General features: G+C 41.6%; 1 protein-coding gene and 1 long non-coding RNA gene across 2 annotated transcripts in view; one reads left to right on the top strand and one right to left on the bottom strand.

Annotated features, from left to right (window-relative positions):
* LOC136844363 (uncharacterized) overlaps window positions 1-27,291 on the bottom strand; it is a 263,377-nt gene that overhangs the window by 201,799 nt on the left and 34,287 nt on the right. The gene's annotated exons all lie outside the window — the stretch shown is intronic.
* On the top strand, window positions 10,800-23,434 carry LOC136844359 (uncharacterized). The gene is given in 8 exon segments (XM_067113392.1): window positions 10,800-11,023; window positions 13,848-13,986; window positions 15,604-15,737; window positions 16,187-16,364; window positions 18,356-18,377; window positions 18,380-18,505; window positions 22,006-22,169; window positions 22,506-23,434. Coding segments are annotated over 8 exon segments (1,266 nt in total). The 5' UTR covers window positions 10,800-10,829; the 3' UTR covers window positions 22,815-23,434.

Here is a 27,291-nt window from a genome sequence, read left to right as displayed (position 1 = left end):
AGAGAAAATTTTGCCTTTCCTGTCTAATTGGTCAACCAGTGCAAACTGGAGCCCACAACCCTGTTGCTCCGAATATAATATATATACAATATACATAAAATTATATCTTTTGTTGATTTTCTTTTCTTTCTCAATGTTGCGCCATGGTTAAAGTAGGCTGGATCACTTTCCCCTCCCCCATCCCCTTTAATGTTGCATAAATTTAAAATAAAAAAATTAGGCCTATTGGAGTGAAGTACACAAAAATTCTAAATACTACCTTGATATCTTACTCAGCACCAACTAAAGATCAGACAAAAAGAACTATTAAAAGCTCAATTTAAAAAAAGACGGTAATAATAATGTTCCGAAAGCTCAGGCGCCTACAGTTTCAGCCCAGGCTGTCTGCTGATTTCTGATTTCGGGAGCTACTACCAGGTGGCATCAGGTTCTGACAGGAAACCGTTTATTGAATACAAAATAAGATGGCAGCTGGTCGGAGCTAATGTTTGCTCTCATCGTTTCATAACAAACAGACCTCTCTCTCTCTCTTCTCTCTCTCCAGGTCTCTGACCTAACCAGATGTTACCTACCTAACCTAACATGGTGTGTGTGCCCTAACCTGGCCAGAAAAGGCAGGCTGGGGCTGAAAGCCAGCTAACACAATTCGACCAAACTGCCAGGTGCCTGACGATAGTTTGCCCCAGTTCCTTCTAGAGAATGTCCTAACATTACACTTGGCAGCATGCCCTGACCTGGCGGGCCTAAACTCAAAGGAAAGCCAGTAAAATCGTAACCATAAAATGGTAAGACAAAACGCCTTAGTCGAAAAAATTGGAATCAATTGGAAATTGCTGATTCGTCTACTTTGACTTCTTCTCTACTCTTTCAGGCTCCTCTCTCTCTGGTTCTGGCGTGATCTGGGCCAATGGAACTAGGCGGAAGAGGGGCGAGTGGAGATGACAAGCAAACCTCACTCTTCATTAATGACACTTTATCAATGACTTTTTCGTCATCACCACCAATAAATCAGGTATTTGTCACTGGATTGGTCGCGGCAACCGTGGTACCTGAGAGGGATGCTGAGGCTCTGACAGCGCGGACGACATCTTGGCAAACTGGCAGAGACATTGGGTCAGATCTGGGGCCATGCGTGGGTCATGACGGGGTCGCATATGCAACTATATTACCTATGGGCGGAGTGATTGTTGTATATATAGATAGGTGTTGCGGCGGCCTGGCCAACTAAACTGTAACCTACCCTATAAGCTCCAACCCTCAAAATAATCTAGAATGTGCAGGAAAGCTTCTGCTCTGAGGACTCGTTCAGTATGTCTAACCAAGATAACCTGAACTTATTACTATTAGGACAATAAGTTCTGAAGCACTATTGTTATCCAAACTATTTACAGTAATGCTCTCATTTAAATAATCATAACTATATTCAGAATCCAGCATAATACTATGGAGGAGACTGAATAGAAGGGAAAGTTGACGGAGTTAAAAATGAAGATGTACAGATATGGCTGACAAACACTAGCATGTTGCTCATGATAGTTATTGTGGCATCTACGAAAGGTCTGTTGTGCGGTATTCCTCTGAGTCTTCTAAGTGTCAGGCCTAATTTATTTTAGAATAACTAATGGCCAATATCTGTATTTTGGTAGACTCATATCACGAGATTTTGGCGTCCAAAAGGCATGTGGATCGAATTTCTACTTGGAGAATGACTCTGCCAAAATTCTTTTCATTAGACTCATTCTCAAGCCTTTGCCAAAACCCTTTTCATTGAACTCATTCTGAAGCTAAACAACTCACAACTGGTCCCTAGAATTACAACTAAATAGATAAATGAATAAAACTAAATCAATGTTGTTATAAGGATTACTTCATAATATCCTTTAACGTAAGGGAAAGAGATGAAATTAACCTCTTTTGCATTACCTCATAATAAATATAAGATCTAATTTCACAATATACACATATGTATATATATATATATATATATATATATATATATATATATATATATATATATATATATATATATATATATATATATATTATTATGATTAGCAGAATTCAGCTAGTAAACTGCCTCCCCCTCCTTTTGTTGTTGTTGGTTGTTCATTGTGTTTCATTTACCTTAACCGGCGATCGATGACCATCTGTCTATCGGCCAAGGGTTAAAAGAGATTAAAGGCGCTCCCATTTTTTTGATAAAGATCTTTCCTTCAGGAGCAAAAGTAATCTGACAGGTGTTTTCTCCTACAGGCCAAAACCTCCCCTGCGGGCAGTAAAGGTGCAATGAGTCAAAACATCTGTGTTGGACGCACCCCTGCCTATAGGAGGGATAAAGCAAAAGCCACGAGTTCTCCCACACACCGGGCTGGAAGATGGTGGAATGGCGTCCCAACTTTTGGCTATCAATGCCCTTGCATCCCTAACCTTGTGGCCCTTTCAAAAGTATACTTCTCTCACGTGCCCCCTTCAACCGTATTCCTCGAGCCCACGCCATTGCTTGGGAGTTTCCAGAGTCCCCCATCGCCCCTTCACGGAAAGCCCTTGCATCTCACCACGTGGAAGAAGCTTCGTCCTCGGAAATCGCAAGTCATCCACGGACTGCCTTCTCTGCGCCCTGGAGAAAATCTGCTAGGTAAGTGCCACACCTGGAAGCCATTTTCAGTCACGCTTTTGTCCGTAATATTTTCTTGGAGAAAAGAAATCTCCATATCTAATGTCCATGCCTCTTGCATCGGCAGTATTAATTCTTTTGGCCACTCCTTTGGCACCCTCAGTGCAGCTTCAATTCATTATTCTTTTGTCTATTTTTCATTACTGGCGTATAATGTGCATATCCTACTCATTTCAGAGGATCTATTTCATGTGAAGCTTCTCGGACTGTGGCTGGAATTCCCCAGTTTATTCAATCTACTGATTTCCTCTTTCCATTACTAATGTCATTTTTATGTAAATACACTACACTTTAAATGTGCTTGTGTTTTATGTACTTCCCTCAGTAACCAGAGGGCTATGCTCATATGAAATTCTCCTTTGTTTTCCTCTTTTTTCGTTTTCCATTACCCCACGAAGTCAGAATCACAAAGGCTAAATTACCTTAAATTGTGCTGCTACCCTGTCTCACAGAGCCTATTTCAAACTAAAACCACGGAAAAATCGTAAAAATGGCGACCTGGCCATAGATCTCGTTTTGCAGTTGCAGTTCCCCTAGTGTTTAGCATGCATTTGCAGCCTGCCAGATCAGCTATTAGCAAGCTAAGCTGGAGTGCGAGACAGTCGAGACCTTTGTGTAAAACTAAGCTTTTTTTAGATCCAGAAAATTCCACGTAAAGTAATGTGTTAATCTTAGCAAAACCTTTTACAATCGTGACTGTTCTAGGAATTAGAAATAGGGACTTATGTAATCACTGAGAAAAGAACACCCGTATTAGATTAGTTAATGCATGCCTTTCAGGATAGGTAGTTAGGAAATAACCAGTGCTAACCATCCTTACTTGTGGAATGGAGGAGAATTTCTCTGTGTTAAAATCTTTTGTATCTTTTGCTTCGAGGAATAGTGCCGAAAATTCCTGTGTTAAAATCTTTTGCCCTTATCCTTGCTTCGAGGAATAGTTAAGAAATAAATTCCTCTGTGATAAATTTTTACATTTCAATTAGCGAACTGTTATTTTGAGCCGCGAATAAATTCCACGTGGGACACGACGCAGTCAGCAGCTGCATTGTAATAATTCTCTCAGTGTAGTTAGAATTCCGGAGTTGGGTGTTAGGAAAACAGAAATTTTAAACTCCGCTTATCTGAAAAATTACTAGGCCGTTGTACTGTATCCTCTCAAACGACTGAGGAAGTCGGAATCCCAGACGGTATATAAATACTCTTGGTTCATTCACACAGAATCTAAAAACACCTCCGGTGTTGGCCAGGCTGACCTGCACCCCCCCCCTTGCACATGAGCCGTGTGTAGCATTTTTTCCCCATTCATTTCCAGCAAACATTTTCTTTGGGTTTCCCGTTAGTAATTTCTAAATTCTAGGACGAATGTAATTCAAGTCTAAGTGACTCTAAAATTTCGTCGCACATGGCGAAAATTTCTCCACATTCAGTCCTCAGAGACTCTAAATTCTCGTGCTTTGTGAAAATTTCTCCAAATTCAGTCCTCAGAGACTCTAAATTCTATACCGTGCGTGAGAAATTTCTCCAAATTCAGTCGCCGGGACTCCTAAAATTCTACATGCACGTGGCGAAATTTCTCCAAATTCCAGTCTCAGAACTCCTAAAATTCTCGTCGCGTGGCAAAGAATTCCTCAAACTCAGTCCTCAGGACTCGTACAAAATTCGTCACTTTGCGCGTGGCGAAGAATTTTTTCATTCCTGCGGGAACCCAAATTAAGTTCTTTTAGACATTATATAGTGTAGTTCACACATCTAAACCCTTCACGGGACTGATCATTCTAGTTCGTTAGAACAGCTCCTTAACAACGCTACAGCCGGCCAAAAGAGTCGCGTGACAAAATCCCCTCGTCTTCCGGAGCGCGTAGTGTGTTAAATTCGTTGCCAAGAACAATACGTCTTTCAAGACACATCATTTTTAACAAAGAGTCTTCTCACACTAATCAGCTGTCTTATTTCCAAGATGGCTATTCTCCAGAGTCTGAACAATTACAGGTGTTTAAATTCATGTCTAGTGGAGTCTTTCAGACAACCTGAGTCTGGGTTCCCAGGCATAGTGGGCGCCCCCTTCCCATTATTTCAGGGTAAGTAGGAGAGAGAAGCTCCAAACGTGAGGATTTCAAATTCATGTCATGGGAAGGAAAGAACGGGACTAAAGAACGATCAGAGAGCATGGGTTCAGAGCAGTGGGGAGCCAAGGCTGAGAGAGCTCTGGCATGGGAGGAAGAGAACGTGAGGAGAGAGAGGCAAAAATTGCCCAAGAGCAGGAAGAAGGATAAGGAGCAGAGAGGGACAGGGTACCCCAAGGCCCAATAAAAGGGAGGAATGAGAATGGGAAGATCCAGAGAGGCGACAAGCGCCTGAGCTCCCAGATGCTGCGACGACAGCCCGCCACCCCCGCCCCCTGCCCGCAGGGGATGAGTGCCCTCAGCCAGCTCACTCGTTCATGCCAAAATGGACCGAGTCCGAACCAGTATGGCAGAAAGGGCGACGAGTCCTGGAGTGCTGCGTTCTCTCCCCGGCGGAACTCTCCCCTTGTTCTCACTAAATTCCCTGGAGGAAGAGCCCTCGTTGCCCCACCGCGCCCTTCCCATGACGATCGGAAACTGGGAAACGTCGCCAAGCAGATTATGAAGGCGTGCGAGATTTTGGCGGTGGAGAGACGTTGGAAGGCCAGAGAAGCAGGCCAGACTTGGTCGATTGGGGCGTACCATTCCGGAGCGGCGTTGACAAATGGCTCGATTCGAAGGCCACTAACACGCCGAGGTACTCGGCGGTTTAGTCGATTTCACTTTCCTGCGCTCGCCCTTCCTGCCCTCGCCACCCATATAGTGGAAAAGCCCCACAACCCTCACGAGTGTTGCCAGCCACTGAAATATGTGGAAACTCACCACCCTCAAAAGAAGGATCCATGGGCGGGAAGATAAATCCCCGTCCCTCCTCGGAGGTTCAAATTCCACAAAAATGAGACTTCGGAGCAAGCCCCTAACACCATTATTGCAAAACGGGCATTCCTCTGAACAGTGCGGAGCAGAAACCGGCTCCTCTCTCTCCCGGAAAACCAACGAATAACTCGCCTCTCTTCCCTCCACAGGGCAGCGGCGGAATTTCAGCCAGACCTTTTTGCGGCGTGCAAGGTCTATCAACCATTCTCCGCATGGAGCAAAATGCCCACGCAATAATAAATCAACTTCTCCGTCGCGCGTGGCGTATCACAGATCCCAGTCATTAGGCCCCCGCCGAAGAAGGCCTGTATCGTGGCCCCCTCCACGAGGTACGCGAGCCAGCATGGCGAGGTCACTGCTTCGAGGACTTCGAGCGGCGCACCGTCTCCCCCATCCGAAGGACAAGTTCCCTGGGCTATCGTCAATAAACGAAAAACTCGTCACGATCGAGGGAATAAATCAATTTAAAAATGATACTCTACGGTCCAGTTGAAGTCACAAGACCTCACCAATCCAAAATCTGCAATCTTGCAGTAGCAAGCCATCTCCCGGGCTATGGCGTCATCCTGGGACAGGACTTTCAGTCCCCCACCGAAATCACGACAATCTGGGGGTCCACATTCCCCAGTCATTCCGGCGAGGCGATGAGTAATCCCTCCCCCCCTTCCCCTCAGCCAAGACTGGCGCCCCTGGGTACCAGGAGGGCGTGCAGTCCCCATCAGTGCCACTGAGTACAATGTACGGTGGCCCTGATGGGTTCCGATCCGATTTCCGATATGCGGCCCTGCCTCGGTGCCCGGTGCAGGGGCCCCAATCAGATCTTCCTTCAGGAGATGCCAAATTCCTGCGGTTACCACTTGCATGCCCGGCGGGCCAAGCTGTCCGTCCTGACCGACGAGCCCGAAACCTCTGATGGCGCCTGCGCTGCCTAGTGCCCAGCGCGCCGAAGCGCTACGCCGATCTCCATTCACGGGATCAACTCAGGACCCCTCTTCCCCGGCCTGGCACGCTACCAGCGTTGGTCAGAGGCGGTTCTCCGACCACCGCGGAGCTCACCTGCAGATGCGGCCTGTAACCCGATGCCTGAGCTGGTCAGCGTTACCCGAGCCGCTCCGCACCACCCCCGACCGCCTCCTCTGCCTCGGCCCGTCGCCGACTCAATTGCAAGTCAGGATTCTGCCATATCTCACTTGGCGATGAACTACAGGCAGCGGACGGATCATGGTAGAACCCTTAGGAACACTCCTGTCAGCTGTCGCATCAGCACAGGCCCAGGTGGTACTCCGTGCGCTGCCCTCCGTAAAGCTGGCCTCCTCTTCCCCGGCCGAGACGACTGTCCCAAGAAGGCTCGAGGCGAAATTACCCGGGCGTGGGAATTTCCAGCGGAAGTTTACAAAGAGCTCTAGGCTCATGGCACCTATGCCACCAGTTCATTTTCGAGGTCTTGGCACCCCTAATCCAGAAGGGGATGTCAGACCCTCCTCTATCTTCTTCCGTTCTCAGGAACTGCTATCTTTACCACCTTCTATTAATCTTCCCTTAAATTATCCCCACAAGAGGCAATTAAATACGGGATACCATTCCCCACACAATGTATAAATCATTAAGAATAACAGAGTGAGAAGTGGCACGCCCTTGCGCCCATACCTTGGCACCGGGGCGTGCGTGTCCCTCCCTGAAGGAGTCGCGCCCTTCAGGTGCACACTAAGCCCTGGGACTGAAAGGATAGTCCGGGCCGTAATTTATAGGCAAAGGACGATAAATTCCCCGCCTAACACAATAAAACCCTCACTCTTTTTTCCTTAGCTCTTCTGCCAATATCATTTACTTTCTTTCAGTCATTTATTTATCTTTAATTTAATGAATCATGAGTCGCGCTCTTGCCTTGTGATTTAAATGCCCCTTTGTAAGCTCTGAGGACGTGTCCCCGCCTTTCATATGTCAAGTTTTGTTAACGTCTTGTAATTTTCCTTTTTTTATTATTATCCCTTTTCCCCCCTTCCATTCCTTCCAAGATCTCTGTTTGTCCTACCCACATCTTTTGTCTGCTCGCCCGATATCAGTAACATGGAGTACTGAGTGGGCAGTGGTATAAAATTAGCGTGTAGTTTAAGGTTGAATTAAAACCTCGCGAATACTCTCGCCCGCATTACCGACTGTCAAATTCCCGGTGTGTGGGTCCCTCAGCTCTCGTTGAACGATAGCTGAGCAAAGCACGTTGTGCGAAGATAAATTATCAATGCGAATTTGTATAGTCATTACAGTATGGTGTAAAGGGGATGTCATTTACAAAAATAAACGCTGTTTTCATTTACACAGCCTCTTCAAGGGGCAGATTTGTACTAACCGCATGCATTTTATCTAAAATTAAGTAATCGTGTATTTTAATTCTTGAACAATAACCTTTCTTTTCATTTGTTGGCCATAGCCTCATATATCAAATAGTTCTATAATCTTAATTAATTCACAATTGTTAAGAGTCACTTTATAAAAGTTACCAGTGGGTAACCGAATCTAAAGTAATTATTCTTTTGCAAGTGGTTAAATCACTTTTTGCGTTGTTGTTAACGAAAATTGTCCCAATGTGTTATTAAAAGTAATGTCTCCAGCTTCATAAAACCCTTAGGAGTAAGTTCATTGCAAAGGCAGAATGTGAGTAACGTAAAGCATTTGCCGCTCATTCTTGAATATCGATGTACACACCAAGAAGGTATGTACATCATCTTTGTCAGGGGAGGTATTATGATTAGCAAGAATTAGCTAGCAAACTGCCTCCCTCCTTGTTGTTGTTGGTTGTTCTGTTGTGTTTCATTTACTGCCAACCTGCCGATCGATAGACCATCTGTCTATCGACTTAAAAACAAGGGTTAAAAAGATTAAAGAGCGCTCCATTTTGATAAAGATCTTTCCTTCGAGGCAAAAGTAATCTGGCTTGGGTGTTTCTCCTACAGGCCAAAACCTCCTGCGGGGCAGCAGGTGCAATGAGTCAAAACATCTGTGTTGGACGCACCCCTGCCCCATAGGAGGGATAAAAAGCAAAAGCCCACGAGTTCTCGACACACGCGGGCTGGAAGATATGGAATGAAGGGCGTCCCCAACACCTGGCCCCATCAATGCCCTTGCATCCCTAACCACGTGGCCCTTTCAAAAGTAATACTTCTCCTCGTGCCTTCGACCGTATTCCTCGAGCTCCACACGCCATTGCTTGGAGTTTCGAGGAGTCCCCATCATTTGCCCCCTTTACGGTTGCATCATGGAAGTCCCTCGGAAATTCAAGATCATCCACGGACCGCCTTCTACCGGAAAATCCTAAGGTTGCCCTGAGAGCCCGTATTTGCTTTTGTCTCAGAATATTTTCTAAGGAGAAAGCCAGCTGCGTGGAAGTATTAATTTTTTATTACCCTTTTCGCAGCTTCGAATTCATTATTCTTTTTGTCTATTTTCATTACTAGCGGAAGTCATCCATTCTGTGGAGGGATCCTACGTGAAGGACTGCCTCAATCTACTGAGTTCCTCTCCGGAAAATCTTTAAATGTGCCCACGTGGGTAAAGTGCCTGGAAGAGCCCCATTTCCAGTTTTCCTCTTTTTTTCAGCTTTTGTACCACGAAGTCAGCGTAATATTTTCTTACAGAGCCTATTTCAAACTAAAGCCAGAAATCTCCGAGTGGGTTGTCTAATGTCGTGCGCCTCTTGCATCATTTCGCCAAAATGTGGTATTCCACAATAATTCTCCAAATTGGTTCTTAGCCACGTAAAAATAAACTCCTTTGGCCCTAGGAGAGCTGTTAATCAGTGGTCTGGTTAAAACCAAGATATTCATTATTCTTTTGTCTATTTTCATTACTGTTTAATGATATAATGTTGACATCAGATATCTCATTTCAGGATCCTATTTTAGTAGAACGAATATCTTCTTTCGTGAGATGTGAACACGCTGTGTCCACAAAGGCTTGTTTCCCCAGTTTCATTCAATAAGAGGGAACGCTTTTTGGGTTAGCGATGAGATTTGCAAAACAAACGCCTCTTTCGAGTGACTAATGTCATTTATGTAAATACACTACTTTAGAATACGTGTCCTGACTAATTACGTGTTTCAAAACGCTTTGTATGACGAACTTTCCCTCTAGAATGCTTCTCCATTGTATCCGACCCAAAACGCCCTATGCTTCTAGAACTATCTTCCAAAATGCTTTTCTCCTTTGTTTTCCTCTTTTTTTGTTTTCCGTACCCATAAGTCTCATTCCTACTAGGAAGAGCTAAATTTTTGTGGTCCTTAACATTGTTGAGACCTGTCTCACACATTTTAGCCTGCTGGGTAAAAAGTTTTCAAACTAAAACCACAGAGGAGTTGTAAGGTAACGTGAAAATATATACCATGGTATGATAAGTTAGAGGTTGGGTGATAAGTGAAATTTTGAACAAGTTCCGTTCTCAGTACCTATTTACTCTGTTTTTCACATTTTTAGTTTGTGAATTTCATAGCCTGGTAATTTAACATTGCATACTTAATTTGAATTGCATACTTAATTTAACAGACTTGATTTCATTTATTGAGATTTTCCTTTTCTGGTGATAGAAATTCATTTCTAAAGCTAAAATAGTTTTGTTTCATAATTTAATTCAAGAATTCATTGAGCTGTGTTAGTCCCGTTTTTCTGATTGTGAAGTAATTAATTGGTTTCTTATAAACTTTGTGAAAATAAAATTTAATCCCTTCGTGGCCATTTATTGATCCCTAGGATTGATTGCTGTTAATCAAGTGACTAAAACATGTTTTGGTCTGGTTAAACAAGATATACTAAACAGTTAGATATATTTGATAGGATGCCCTTACTCTAGAAGATTTCTATATACTTAGTTATGATTTTTATATATAAATAAGTTTTTTCATTACACTGATCATGATATGAGAACTGTATAATGAATCAATGATTGCACTAACTGTACTTTACCCTGATATATATATATATATATATATATCGTACATATATTAATTTCACTCCTGATCATGATATGGAACTGTATAAGTGATTACACTAACTGATTACCCTTTTTATCGCCTTTCAAAACTAACTCTGGTCTGGTCGCCTTAGAATCATTTATCTGTTGAACTGTTCTGTGATTTACTCTTTTCAAAAACTATAGTCAAATGGGATATGAAAAACCTTAAACGGATTAAGAACATCACACTGAACACCCGTTTTCTCTTTCAGCCATGAAAACTGTCGGCATTATTGGCGGTGGGGCAGCCGGATTATGCGCTGCTCGACAGGTTTTGGCAACTGGGGAATTTGTACCGATTGTATGGGAACTAGCATCGGGTGTAGGAGGAACCTGGAGGTATAATCCAAACACTGGAAAGGACGAGAATGGCTTGCCTATACACTCGAGCATGTACCGGGATCTCAAGTAAGTATCTTTCTGTTACCTTTCATCCCAGCAGTTACATTTTGTAACTTTTTGTTTCAAAGTCACTCTGCAAGATCGTAGTCTTTTATAGCAATACATCACTTACCCTAAAAATTCCCTTATTACAGACGAATTACTAAGATCGATAAAAACTATTCCACAATAAAAATATGCTTTTTATATGATACTAAGTGAAGTTTCTCGTTATCAATGCCACTCGGTCTAATAACAGCCACTTGCTACGCGCATTTCTGCATTCCGTTTAGTTGTTTATTACAAAATTGATAAGAAAGGAATGCCGATAAATCTGGCAGATTACTGTTGCAAATCACGGAGGTGCTTCTCTTTCTGGTCACCAACATCATTACTAAATTGATAACGAATGTACAGGTAAATCTTTCTCAAATTAGTACCAGTTATCTTAGTTTCACTTTTCACCATTCAGCAATCATTTTTTGGGGTAATGCTTCTTTGAAAATAAAATACGTCGTCTTTAAAGGTCTGCAAAATCCTAAACTCTCATCCAACGTTGCAACTACCCATATGAACTCTTTAAGAAGTCACTACATTATATATGTATATGTGTGTGTGTGTGGTAATCTGAATGGTCTAGCCAATTCCTCACACATCCTCTACTGTCATAATGCTCTGGATAATGTTAAATGCCCGTTTCCTGACCCTTTCACTTTTAGCTACAATTCCATCGTTTACATTGTGAGTTGACAATCCTCATAAATGGTATAAGCACTTGTTCCACCTGTAACACTACAGTTTTTTCTCTCGACTTCATTATATTCGAGGTACTCCAATTTTTACCTCTGTGAAATACTAACAAGCTCAAACTTTTTCACATCCACAAACTACAGTCGTCCAGTGATTCTTTCCTTGACCTCTTCCAGCTTCTGTCTAAACTCATGGTCTAGCATTCAACCCAAAAGCAAGCTGTGTGTTGACCGAGTTGAACGAATTCATTGTTATATAAAAGCTTCCCTATAAGATCTTTTCAGGCTCAGTATTTTTCCAACCCTTCGTAACGTTCCAGTTGACCTTTTGCTAAGCTATATCTACCCAATTTCTTTTCGTAGCTACTTTATTCCTGCTATGAGTTCTAGCTACTTTCTATCCCATTAGCTCCGGATGTAGCGTCCATAATATAGAGAGCCTTGTACACACAACAGAGTGGAGGGTAATCTTGTAATAGGTTCTTGGTCACTGACAAGATGGAACAAAGCACTGCATATCCATTTGCCTTACAGATTTTCTTTCAAGTCTTCCTCTCCTGTATCTTTGTGCCACTCTCCCACATTGTTAACTTCATTCAGTCACTATCCCAGTAACGTTCCCTCCATCCTATAAATTCATTCATACAATGACACTTTGCTTAAACTGAATTGAAGTGAATTAAATTGAATGTAGAATTTAGGCCAAAGACCAAGCGCTGGGACCAATGAGGTCATTCAGCGCTGAAACGGAAATTGGTAGTAAAAGGTCTGAAAGGTGCAACAGGAGGAAAACCTTGCAGTTGCACTATGAAATAATTGTTGGGAGAGGGTGGGAAATAAGATGGAAGTAAGAGAATATGGAAGGCGGTACAGTAAAAGAAACGAAAGGGGTTGCAGCTAGGGGCCGAGGGTACGCTGCAAAGAAACTTTAGTAATCCCTACAGTGCACCCCATGAGGTGCACTGACGGCACTACCCCTCTACGGGGTATCCCTTGGATGGATTAAACCTGAAGAATCCAGGCAAAGTTGACTGCACATCACATCGCTAAAACCTGAAGGACAAAATAAAAATCTCTCGTTCTCGTCTAATATAACTTTAGTCTCCTGTACTTTGGGAGTTCTGTCTGACCATGAGCCTCAAGCATTTCAAGCCCCTCTTTTCAAGACTTCCTATGTCCCTTTCAAGTCCCTGAAAACAGCCGCATTTGTATTTAGGCCAAAAAATATCAAAAGTAGTATTGTTAGTCTGGCCACCTAACGGGAATAGTGGGTCAGATAAGAGTAATTTTTTAGAAGAATCGTGCAAATGATGATACAATCATCAAATTTGGCACAATTGTTCTCCAAGGGATACTAATCAAATCTGCCCGATTGGCCAATTGAAAATCCAAAAATGGCGCCACTTTTTCAAGATGGCCGCCAAAATAACTCACCCAAGTTGATGTTTTGTAGAAATATTTGTAGTTGTCGAATTGGGTATGATCTAAGTGTGGATTCCTATGTTTTTAAGCATGCTGATGTGTATTTTCTAGTTTATAACATGGTTAAGCACTGTATTAAAGGAGTGATTGTCGGGCACTACCAAGGCACATTGGTGACATCACTGTTGTGAAACTCAGCATGGGGGTTCAGTGTCAGCTAAGTAAGAAATTTATGTTGGCATCATACTGCAACAGCCTACTAATATCCCAAATGCTGCCTAATCAACCCCAAATCAGTTAGGCAGCCGCACCTGAATGGACAGGACGTGCCAGCGCAGGAGAGCCACATGAGCATGGTATTTCAGCAAAAATTATATACTCCCACTGCTACATGTTTTATATCATCACTGGTAGCTAGTAGACAGACGAAGATCAAGAAACATAATATTTCTGAGAAATTTTTTATATTTATGATTGCACATTTAAAAAGAAAACATGCTGTTACTTCTTGAGGCTTGGGGGTGAGGGGACCAAGTTGAGGCTTTGGGAGGGGAGGCAACTTGGGTCTTGGGGGGTTCAAGCTGAGTCTTGAGGGGGGCAGTTGACCCCCCCAGCCCCCAAATGACGCCCCTGTCCTGCAGGCTTTCTCTGTCAGTTAACCGGATACTTTTCTATTCCAGGACAAACCTGCCCAAGGAAGTTATGGGATTCCCCGATTTCCCATTTCCCAAGGGAGGAGAGTCCTTCGTCCACCATTCCAAGGTTGTGGAGTATCTCCAGGATTATGTTGACCATTTCAATCTTGAACCGAGGATAAAGGTAATTGGTGATTCACGTACATAAATGCAGTGAACTCTTCTTTTCGCAAGTATGAACATGCCTTGAACACATGTCGCCAACTCATCGCGCACACATAACAGACCGGTTGAATACAAAGATACGTTCTCCACTTTTGGTCGTTGACTTGTTTTCCACCCGTTTGTGACATGTGTGCAATAAGTTGCCGACGCACCCTTACAATACAAAGCAGTTTCATCGTGTAAGCTAGACCATTCTGAGGTCACGGGATTGGGACCTCGATAGAATTCTGTTTGAAAGTAAACTAAACAAAAGCCATATTTACTGATTACCATACCTAAACTCCACCCAATCCCCATCACCCGCCCCCCCCCCCAAAAAAAAAACGGAGTGGAATAATTTCAAATTTTTCACTTGTATGCCAGTCTTATGTCATTTTCGTAAAGCTCACTAAGCTTTTAATACGTAGTCCTGTTAAAGCAGTGATCTCAGTAACGTAGTCTTAATACAAAGTGGAAGCAGGCTTTCAACTTTTTCATTGATAATCTATAGTACGCCATTTACTCTCTCTCTCTCAGTCTAGTGTCTATTCTAAGCATGGGCTTTCCGAGCACAGGTTCTCACCCATACTCTTATACTAATAGCCAGAACAGCCTTTTTTCTGAAGGAAAAAAAGTTCTTTTGCTGCTCATTTAACGAAACAAAAAGCGATGTATAGGTACAAAAATGACAGGTCTAATCTTACCAACGCTATCGAATGTCCTTCAAGAGACTGTTTAGTAAAAAAAAAAATAAATAAATAAATAAAAAATGCGCCGAAGTTTCTTCGAAGCAATCCGTTTTTCTGTAGAGCGTATAATCAAAGCCACCGAAAATAGATCTATCTTCTGGTGGTCTCGGTACAATGCTGTATGAACCGCGGCCCATGAATCTTTAACCACGGCCTGGTGGTGGTCTATCCTACATCGTTGCTAGAAGCACGATTATTGCTAACTTTAACCTAAAATAAAATAAAAACTACTGATATTAGAGGGCTGCAATTTGGTATGTTTGATGACTGGATGGTGGGTGATCAACATGCCAATCTGCAGCCCTCTAGCCTCAGTAGTTTTTAAGATCTGAGGGCGGACAGAATAAAGTGCACACGGACAGACAAAGCCGGCAAAACAGTTTTCTTTTACAGAAAACTAAAAAAGGAGAATCACCAGTTACGTCTTGTTTTCCTGTTCGAAGCTGATACATAACTTTCATAATTTTCTAAGCCATATCCCACTCTTGATGTTCATCAAAGGAGTTCTGCTCCAAAAACATTTAAAACTTAAGGGGTCCCTCGTCGAAAGAACTCACTTTTCAGCTTAAAATACAGTTTTATTTTTAAAGCGCAGTTGATTCAGAAGACAAGCAACCAAGTAATATCCTGTTCGTAAACTTTTTAAACCAGGTAATGTTGATATATATAATACTAATATATATATATATATATATATATATATATATATATATATATATATATATATATATATATATATATATATATATATATATAAATATGTGTGTGTGTTTGATCACTGGTTACCTTTGTGCAAAAGAATCTAAAATATAAGATACTGTTTTCAAGTGTTTTTTCCCTCTTTCCAGTACAATCATTTCGTCGAAAAGGTCGAGCCTCTAGAGCAGGAGGAAGGATTCCCACAATGGACGGTCACAGCGAAGGACCTGAAAGCGGGCACTACCTCCCAGACCATTTGCCAGGCTATCATCGTTTGTAACGGGTAAGTAGGCCTAGCTAGAACCTACAGTAAATCTTTGCAATATGTGAAGTTAAACAGTTGCATTGATTGAATATGGGATATCGGAAAGGCCTCCAAAATTAGACCAGGTGATAGAGTAGAACAGAATATGCAATTTAGGCCAAAGGCCAAGCGCTGGGACCTATGAGGTCATCCAGCGCTGAAAGGAAAATTGAGAGTGAAAGGTTACAAAGGGGCCGACGGCACGCTGCAAAGAACCTCAAGTAATACCTACAGTGCATCGCATGAGGTGCACTGTCGGCACTACCCCCTAAGGGATCCAGGGATATAGGCCTACGTAACGAGGACTATAACGTTCCAAAGCGGTGGTTAAAATGCATTGCAAGCTCCGATATTTCCAAAATACACATATCCAAACGCTTTCATAGAGCAGTCCCTACTGAACTATTACATAACTTTCTTTAATTCAGCCACTACTCTGTCCCTCGGACGCCTAAACTTCCGGGCATAGACGACTTCAAGGGACGCCAGATGCACAGTCATAATTACAGAGAACCAACCCCCTTCGCAGGCGCAACTGTGCTGGTTTTGGGTGCCGGGCTTTCCGGCATAGACATATCTTTGGAAATTTCCACAGTGGCTAAACAGGTGAGAGAGAGAGAGAGAGAGAGAGAGAGAGAGAGAGAGAGAGAGAGAGAGAGAGAGAGAGAGAATTTTTTTCGTTTTCATTCAGATGCTAAAAAGGTGGGGGAGTAGGGAAAAATTTCTTGCGCTCGAACGCCGAGAAGAAACTGAGGAGTTTCAAAGGTGAATCTGTGGGAGCATTAGGCTTATAGGAGGGGAAAAAATCTGCCAGTCAAAAGAGGGACGATGACGGGACACAAGGAGAACGAAAAGGGCGAAATTCGAGATATTGTCGGTATATAGGGAGGCATTCGCCATGGCCAGCGCATCACTACCATCCACAATTGATTGGCTTTGTAACAGGCGAGCCCGTACCATCTGGTAGCTGTCTAGAGATTATATGCTGCTTGATCTCAAAACTGAATGGAACAATATCGGTAGATTATGTGAGAGAAAGCGGGTTTGAGTTGAACAAAGAAAATGAGGGGGAGGGGGCTCTAAAGCTATTGGTCAGACATATTGCTACTTGCTAATTTCTGTCAAAAAGGAAAATAAAGTGACACTCAAGATATGGAAACAATTTTCCAAACAGGGATGGGTAAATCTAATATTGAAAACCAGGACGCAGAAAGGAACTTATCACACTGAAAAAAACTAAATTCTGGGGCTTAAGAATAGTAATATATTGTTACTCACTGTCAATAGCCATAATATTATGTAGAATTAAGCAGAGAGTTGTGTTTTACTACCGTAAAATACCTTAAAAAAATAGCTGGATAAGAGGGTTGACACAGTTGGATACAAACTGTCTTGGGAGACACTGAACCTGTTTAAATCATTTGATCACCATTCAGATAAGCTATCGAGATCCGAGTTGTCAGGGAGAAAGGTATTCGAGGCTGGGGGCAAACAACTAACAATGTAACCTGGTTATGAAGACAAGGCAGGCAACGAGGTAGACTGACAGTGAAGGACAAGCGTAGGTTAAAGAGCAAACGCCTTGGGAACACATAGGACTAAGGAGAGAGCAGATTGTCAAAATTAATCTTATAGAATAGCTGGATACAAAGTTACCCGTGAGTAAAGCCATAAATAGGGAGTAATAGTCTTCTGTCAGTGTCTGTGAAATGCCTCTGAAATATAAGTAACATCTAAAGGTTATATTACGATGCCCGATATAGAAGGAGAAATATTCCGAGTAGAATTTGTCTTCTGCAAGCCAAACTGTGACCCCACCCCCTAACCACCACCACCACCCAGTTTCCTGGCCAACGAAAAATACTCAAGGTTTTGCAAATGTTTTGGTTAAGGTTAAAGGTCTGAACACTTACACTTGACAGGAAATTTCACGATATATGGTTGATACTTATCCTTAGAAGAGCTAAACAGTAAGTGTTTCCAAAAGAAGAGAAAGTGCAGTAAATAAGACTTATACAGGATGATGAAGGACCAAGGCCACTTCATACTGAAGGTACTTTTTATTCAATTAGTTAATAAGTAAGATTGGAATTTGCGAAGAGTGACTGCCGACAGGGTGAATGTTTTGGAATGACTAATGCACAACTCCCATGACAAAATGCCTAAGAAGCATGGGCAGTAAAGAAAAGCACAAGGTACTATACAAGGTCTATAGATGGTAGTACTAGTACGTTCGGGGTTTTGGGTGAGCAGGCAAAAATCCTTCCTTCGCTTGGAATAGCATTGAGGAGACCTTGTAAATCAGCCTCTTGGGAATGTGAGGAGGGGATGTTATGGAGAAGGAAGTAAGGAAAAAGTTACAAAATGTATGTGGTATAAGATTTGTACTAGTAATGACAAATTTTCCTAAAGGTTCTTAAATTAGCGTTCCGAGTTTACAGTGATACTTGACACGATGAAACCAACATAGTCATGCATACTAATATCAAACCTTGATCAACTCTGCATCCTTTGGTGAAGTTTACATTAATCCTGAGTGTGCTAGATCAGCTTTCTTTTTTCAAGAATCTGACAACTTCATTCCAATTTCTCCCTAGGTTATCCTGTCGCACAACTTGCCTTCCCAATCAAATCCGAAATGCCTCCAAATATCAAACAGGTGAAAGGTGCAGTAAAAGCCTCCAGTGACGGTTTCACACTCATCGACGGGACATTTGTAGAGGCAGATTTCATCCTTTACTGCACAGGTTAGACACTGCAGATTTTGGACATAATCTTTTTCGTAATTCTAAGTTTGTTCGAATGACAAATTCTGAGTATATCAAAATGAGTATGCTTTGAAATTAAAACTTCTAAGCTTAATACTAATAATAATTTTGGTGAAAAAAATCCACACTAATTGAGTTTAAATATATGTTTGAAAATATATACTACGAGGGCTTTCGAGAACTTGCTCCGTTCTTCTTGTCAATCAGACTGATAAGGAGAGTTGAGCAGGTTTCCAACAGGTCTCGTTGTATATATTTTAGATACATGTTTACAGTGACATTGGTGTGTTTTTTCTCTTTTTAGTGACTCGTGATTATGAGATTTTTATAAGTAATGATTATTATTCATGCATTATAAGCAAGCAATGTAGCCTAGAAATACTGTAGATAAAGACAAACGACATTTTGGGGGATTTAAACCTACAGTAGACTTCCCATCTGTTAGGCTAATATATATATATATATATATATATATATATATATATATATATATATATATATATATATATATATATATATATATATATATATATATATATATACTCTCTATATATATGTGTGTGTGTGGAGCCTCGATGGCTCCAGTCAGATTTACAGCAGCAGGACTTCGTAGAGGTCTGTGGCGCGGGTTCAAATCCAGCCGACTGATCAGAGAGGCAGACACTTTGCTATCCGTAGACATCCCGGGATTATATATGTAATCAACGGATAGGTTTGCTTAAAAAGCAAATGGGTGTTACAGACTAAATACACACAAAAACAAAGCCACTACAACACCTAAAAAAAAAAAAAAACATAACAAACATCTCACCGTCTCGAACTCTCGCCCTACCCGCGCAGCAACTTCTCGCTGCTGGGAAGAAAGGGCGTTGGGTCGGGTATGATACATGAAACATACACTACCGGGGTCTAAGCGATGTCACGCCAGGGCAGCCGATCAGAGACTACAGGTCTACCCCTAAAGCCAAATCAAAGTCCTTCAAAAGAAGGCATCGCGTACTTACCCCATACAAAAATGGGAAAAAAGCACGTTAAAAGAAGAAGAAGAAGAAGATATATATATATGTGTGTGTGTGTGTGTGTTTCCTGGTGCAGGTAGATTTTAAGTCTCAAATTTCATTACTTTACTCTACAGTGACCTTGTAAGATAACCAGGAGCCTATAAAACAGAAAACAAAAGGAGTTATACAGGAGCTTAGGGCTCTTACTCAAAGGGAAGATGCGTGAAACACGTGGGTACAAAAATTGGTATATTTGCATAACAGACAAGTTCAAAGGAAAATGAATCAAATAAAGTTAAATTGCTGCTGCAGTTGAAATTCCTCCAAGGGTGGGGGAGGGACAGCTTGGGGTTGCCAGGAACAGAGCCAAGGAGGATTCCGCTACTATCGTCCGTCTGAAACAATATGGAACACAGGTTACGGCCAGATGCCGGAATTGGAAAATGCTTTCTGCTCGAGGGTGCACTGAAGGTGCCAAAGGTCAACCTCGAGGCTTGACTAGTGACTTGAGTAAGGGGCAGTAAAACACATGGGCCTGGATTGGACCAAGAAATTCAGGGGAAAGCAAAGACACTGGCCCAGAAATCTAATGAACGCACAAGGGCAAAAGCAACGTGACTAAGCAAATCTTTCAGGGCACTTTACTGTCCTACAGTAGTATCCAGCGCTATTGTTGACACCGGGGCTTCGTTCCAGTAAAGGGTCCACGTGGTTTGGAGACAAAGACCGCCCACCAAAGGTGTGCTTGGCAGTCGTAGATCGGTGGAGTGATGAAGGGGCGCCCTTGAGGTGATATAGGGCTGCAGTATTGGCGTTCCGCTCGCTTTAGGGTTGCACTTCACCGTTTTCAATGATACTGGCCACGTGGTTGGGTTACAAAGCAAGGGGCAGCGGTCCGCGTGGCGGCGAGGGGGGAGGGGGGTGAAACGTCTTAACTTGTGAACTTGTGACCAATCTCTCATCAGGTCGTAGCTGTGTGTGAGGTCGACCTGAGCGTGTGGGGGCCTTATATTGCTTCTGCTCGGGCGTTGGGGTGGGGGCGATGGCTTGATCCCAGGTTGCTGGTTCTGTACCAAGAGAGAGAAACGTAAACCAGTTACTGCCTAGGCAGGATTATCTGCTAGGAGTGTCATAAGTACCCTCTGAATTTCCTATCTTCAGCCATCCCTCGACTACGGCACTTACACAGGTCAAAATATACAGAGGCCTATCTATCAGCCAAACAAAACAGAAGGGGAGGGTGTTTTTATTAGCTTATTTTGTACTATTCTTTGACATATATGTATATATAATATATATATATATATATATATATATATATATATATATATATATATATATATATATATATATATATATATATATATATATATATATACATAATATATATATATAGTATGCTCATACCCCAGAGGTAATAAGCGAGTAAAGAATGCGCGGTTTCTTCATCACAATCGAGTTTTCTGTACAGCGTATAATCAAGGCCACCAAAAACAAAAATAGATCTCTCTCAGTGGTCTCGGTATAACGCTTTATGACCAGCGGCCCATGACTCTTTAACCACGGGCCGGTGGTGTCCTGTCCTATATCGTTGCCAGATGCACAATTATGGCTAACTTTAACCTTAAATAAAATAAAAATTGCTGAGGCTAGAGGACTGCAATTTGCTATGTTTGATGATTGGAGAGTGGATGATCAACATAACAATTTGCAGCCCTCTAGCCAAAGTAGTTTTTAAGATCTGAAGGTGAACGGATGGACAAAGCCGGCACAATAGTTTTCTTTTGCAGAAAACTAACAAAAATGGAACTAAATATCTAGCAGGCCTACTGTACCCATGTCTATGGTTTTACCCCACCCGCCATCATCTATTCCCAGGTGAGTTTTCCCGCTTACAACACGTGCTTCACTTCACTGCCTTTGAGGAGGAAAATTGAATATGTCTGCTCACTGCCTGTGGGGCAGGAAGCAGGTAAAAACATAGATAAGTATAAGTAGGCCCACTATGGTTCCACAATATATGCAGTAGCCTATCTGATTCAGCTCCCACTGTGCCCTCGGTGGCGGCGTGGTTATGATGTTGATCTAGCAAATCACAGGTCAAAATTCGAATTCTTAAGGTGGTGGTTGGCTTTATTATTATTATTATTATTATTATTATTATTATTATTATTATTATTATTAAATGTTTTTTTACATTAAAGCTACAACTAAAGGCCGCCACTAACGATCAGTTATACCTGCGTAGTTAAAATAAGTTTAATCCTTCTGGCCAGCCCTAGGAGAGCTGTTAATCAGCTCAGTGGTCTGGTTAAACTAAGGTATACTTAATCTTTATGCCTGAACAGTCGGCCTGTGCAGGCAAAACTGAACCCACTTACGTTCAGTTTTGCCTGCACAGACATAACTACACAGGTATAACTGAACACTAGTGGTTGGTCTTAAGAGAACCATTCAATATATCTTTATTTCCATCAGGTTACCAGTATTCTTTCCCCTTCCTGAGCGATAACTGCGGCATTCAGATCGAAAATAACCAAGTCAGACATCTCTACAAACACCTCATCAACGCCAAAATGCCCTCCATGGGATTTATTGGAATTCCCTACAAAATAAACCCCTTCCCACTCTTTGACTTGCAGGTGAGTAGTGTCATGACGGAAAAAGGAGAGCTCTAATATTATCAGTAATCTATTTTGCATAGTTATGTCACTTGCTTGAAAAGAAAGAGCAACTTGTCTGCGAATATTAACAACCGAAAAAAAAAAAATTACCCAAGCTTATAAAATAAGAAAAGCATCCTTAGCCATCTAATTGTCAATTAACTTTTCCTAAATGACGAAACATGTAGCATAAAACCACAAGCCCATAAAATTAGAAAAACATCCTTAGCCATCTAATTGTCAATTAAGTTTTCCTAAATGAGGAAACATTTAGCATAAAACCACAAGCCCACAACACCTTTCCATTCTTTCCAGTCACGATTCTTCATGAAAGTCATGACAAGGGAACTAGTCCTTCCAGACCAAAGCCAGATGGAGGCCGAAATTGAAGAGGAAAGGGCAAGAAGACTAAACAGTGGCGTCCCCGCTAAGCACTTCCACTACATGAGCACGCTGCAGTGGCAGTACGCGAAAGACATGTCTGTTCTGGCAGGCTTGGAGTACACTGACCCCGTCATCGAGAAGCTCTACACTGATGTCGGACAGATAAGAAACGAGACACTGATGACTTACAAAGAGGTGAAATATGTCATCACGGGACCAGAAACGTTCGAGCGCTGTTAAGAACTAGGCCTATTGTTGTATGGGGTCTTGCTCCTGGAGCAGTCGATAGGTACTAGGCCTATAATGTTTCATTCAAACACAAATCAAGAATAAGCCACCATGAGCATTCTTGGGAACATTTTAGCCCCAGCTACTGTAGCCAAGCTACATTTTATTTCTAAGGCCAGCCACATACGTGCAGTTTTCACTGACAGTTACAACTGTTCAGTTATAAATGTCAGTTGAAACTGCACGTGTGTGGGTATCTCAGTATCTCAGTTCATCAGTTCAACACAGCTGAACAGTTAAACTGAGACAAATAAAATTTCAATATTTTTAACTGAAAGGATTAACTGACCTGAGCAACTGTATAGTTCTCAGTTTAAAATTTGTGTTTAGCGTGGAGTGCAGTTGGTTGAGGTGAAGATGTCACGTGAACCAAACCAAGTGATTGTTGATTTCATTGCTCTGTATCGATCTGAACCTTGCCTGTGGCAAGTTAAAAATCAAGAATATTATGACGGCGCAAAGAAAGATGCTGCCTATGGCAAATTAGTAAAGAATTTGGAGGAACTTGAACCTGGTGCTACCAAGAAGTCTGTCTTAATGAAAATTAACAGTTTGAGATCTGCTTATCGCAAGGAGAAAAAGAAGGTTGAGGCATCACTTTTTGCACCACTGTTCACGCTTTTTCGTTTTTTTTTCTTTCTTTGTAGCATCACAAAGATTACACCAGAGCGGCAAGATCGTACTGCTCGGAATCCATTGTAAAAACTGAAGGATTGAACTGTACGTGTGTGTGCATCTCAGTTTAAACTGACGTCAGTTTAAACTGACGTAAATACAGGGAACAGGTATAACTGTCAGTTAAAACTGCACGTGTGTGGCCGGCCTAAGCATCTCGCTGGTGCTGAAAGTAAACACATCCATAGGAATGGATCATCGAGTTTCGAAGGTCTTTGGTCAAGTGGTTCAACATAAACCAACGATCATTTTTTTTTTTAATTTTCAATTATTTATGAAATTATATGAAAACCGTGTTGTTCTGTCGGACTCGTATGAGAAACATCATAGCCGTCTTCATATTACAACGTTGTCATCATTTTTCTTACCTTTATATGATAATGATATATATATATATATATATATATATATATATATATATATCGATATATGTATATATATATATATATATATATATATATATATATATATTATATACTAACCTATATCATATATATATATATATATATATTTCAATGTACTAAGATACAAATTTCTCTCAAAGCTACCTAATTGTAAATAATTCTCAGTTATTTAGTTTTGAAATTATTAAACATTGTTTCTAAATCCTATTTTGAAAAGAGAGAAAAACGGTCCAACTAGGCAGCATTGTACCATTAGAAAATCGAACTTCGAAGATCATTGAATATCCAGAGTATACTTTCATTACACATTATACCTGATTATACATTATCAGACATAAAGCATATTGACACAAATATGCAATAGCAAGCTATACCGTAATGAGTTATTTGAAAACAAGCAAGGCAAGATTCTGCCTATCAAATTCTCCAATTCTGACCAGAATTCCCGCGTGGATTGAAACCTTCCAAAGTTCATCTTATACCTTACCGTGTTTCGGGAGGAGCGTGGCTACGTGGAAACGTATTGAAATTAAATAACAGAAAAATCGGGGTGCTACTTTGGCTATTCTGCACACCTACTGTACTCAGAGGTGCTAGTACTAAACATGGCGGAAGCCCCTGGAGACGCCGTGTTTGGTACTAGCCCCTCGAATCAGAGTATTATTTACAGCCATTTCTATATTGAGTGGTCAACAAATTATATTAATAAACGATGTCTTCGTGCGGCCGTCTACTTTACATTTATCATACGGTGTTTAGTACTAGCACCTCGGAGCAGGTGACTCGTAGATAACAAGCCAAAGTAGCACCACATTCAGAGCATGGCTTTCGAAAAGTGTCACTTCCACCAAAAGACCAAAAGTTAAAAAGAATAGAAAGGTATACCCTCTCTCTCTCTCTCTCTCTCTCTCTCTCTCTCTCTCTCTCTCTCTCTCTCGTAACCTGGTGGTTTTGGGGAACCCTCAAAGTGTCCAACAACAAAATAGCTAAATAAAGCTTGGTTTTCACACAAATGGTGCTCTAATGTTTGGATTTACAAACCTTTCCACTTAAAGTACGATAAAATTATATTTGTCTTTGGTAAAGTTAAGATAACTTTGATTAAGTTCTGATTGTAATGCTATTAAAAATGTAAAATATTGTATATTTTCTATAATAAAAGATAAAAAAAATATACGTGTATAATCATTTTCACTTCCCATGTACAGGGTGTGTGTGTTACAGGCAGACAGCGAAACCAGGCATTTCATGAACATCAGGCAGATGCGAAATGATCCCCCATGGGCTAGTACTAAACACGGCAAAATACATTTGACTCCCCAGGGGCTAGCACTAAACACAGCGAAACAGTGAGTGAGTCACTGTTTAGCCGTGTTTAGTACTAGCACCTGTGGGGGATCAAATGTCACTAAATACATTTCGCTATCTGCCTGAAATTTCAGGCAGTTAGTGAAATGCCTGGTTTCACTATCTGCCTGTAACATATATACACTGAGGATTCAACAAACGTTTAAAAAAAGGCAATACCATTATTACTGGTAGGCAACGAACAAGTGGGTAATTTTAGGCGCGCCATAAGCATTCAGTTTTTGCTCGCGCCAACGATTGGTGATAACTTTATCTGCTTCCTAGGATAATTTTTTTTTTACATCAGGCTAAACAGCTCAAGTTATCAGTCTGAACTCTGCTTTACAGCTGTCCAAAAGCACATTTTTAACAGATTTTCTGTGCATCGAAGGTTCAATCGAATAAGGTTCGTTTTTCAAGGTTAAGATTTATGAAAAGGGAGCCAAAGGTGACTAGCAAACCTTTGCTTCATAGAAACTAGGGGGGGCAGGGGCAAGGATGGGAGAGGAGGCTTTGCAAGTAACAGAGCCAACTCTAAATCCGAAAGGAAAAGCCAGCTGCCCTCCCGCAAGGATGGAAACTAACCAGACTAGGAAAACAGATAGGTGCCTAAGTTCTTGAGTTCTGTAGTCAAAATGAGTTCAGGACGATTAGGCCGTACTATTTTCTGCCATGAACCTGTTAGGCCATCACAACTTTAAGCTGCATGAAGTTTAGGCCGTAATACATGGCGGAAGCTCCTTGGGACGCTGTGTGTAGCACTAGCCCCTCGGGTATCAAAGTATTATGTACACATATTTCGGCCGTTTCCCAATTTGGATGTTACAGCATAAATGACTTCCAGCCGAAACGACCAGGAATCGAAACCAAGGGGCAGGGCGTGGATGGAAGAGGAGGATTTACAAGAAACAGAGTTAATTCTAACTCTTGAAAGAAAAAACCCGGCTCCCTCCTGCAAGTATCGAAGCTAACCAGACTCCAGCAAAACAGGATCGGTGATTAAATACTTCAGTTCTGTAGTCAAAATGAGTTCGGGACGATTAGGCCATATTATTTCCAGCTGTGAACCTGGCAGGCCGTCACAACTTTAGGCCATATGAGGTTTAGGCCGTAAGACATGGCGGAAGTTCCTTGGGGACGGCGTGTTTAGTACTAGCTCTTCAGGGATCAGAAAGTATTATATACACCCATTTCGGCCAGTTTGCCAGTTTGGATGTTATGGCCTAAATGACTTCCAGCCAAAACGACCAGGACCGGTCAAAATGAGGTTACTGAACAATGCAAAATGTAGACTGCAGACAGAGTATAGCCAGAATTTGTCAGTAGTTCAGGGAGAGGGCAAAATGTTATATCTCTAAAGATTTAATTTATAACTACAAATGATCATCAAGACTTTGCAATGAACTTTCGTATAAGAACATGAGCGATTCCCTAACCAGAGTTCCCCAGACCATTACCAGGTTTCTCAGACCATTACCAGGTTTCCTAGACCATTACCAGATTACCAGGATTTCCCAGACCATTACCAGGGTTTCCCAGACCATTACCAGGGTTTCCTAGATCATTACCAGGTTACCAGGTTTTCCCAGACCATTACCAGGGTTTCCCAGATCATTACCAGGGTTTCCTAGAACATTACCAGGTTACCAGGGTTTCCCAGACCACGTAATGGTAAGTCTGAAACCAAGACAGTATCTGCTGTTTGCTAATATTTCTCCCCCTATATTTCAACCTTTCTATTGTTTCCCTCTTTGCCACCATCTACGATTGGTATAACCAATTTATTTTTATGAAGTCTAGTGTAAGAATAATTAATATTGCTTAGCAACACTCAACTATTCCAGTGCAGTAATTATGAATTAGGTTAAGTAAGTAATTTTCAGCATTCAGGCAGCCTTGTGTCTCGATCCCAGTGTTCGGAAGAGAATTAGTCCTCACTAATACGAAACTGCGTGCTATATTTACCAGCATAGACCTCCGTTGTGTTATAACTTTACTTGAAG

This window comes from Macrobrachium rosenbergii, chromosome 12 (assembly GCF_040412425.1).
Source record: "Macrobrachium rosenbergii isolate ZJJX-2024 chromosome 12, ASM4041242v1, whole genome shotgun sequence".
NCBI classification, from domain to species: domain Eukaryota; kingdom Metazoa; phylum Arthropoda; class Malacostraca; order Decapoda; family Palaemonidae; genus Macrobrachium; species Macrobrachium rosenbergii.
The sequence above is the reverse complement of the archived record's forward strand: the minus strand, read 5'-3'. Positions and strand labels throughout refer to the sequence as shown.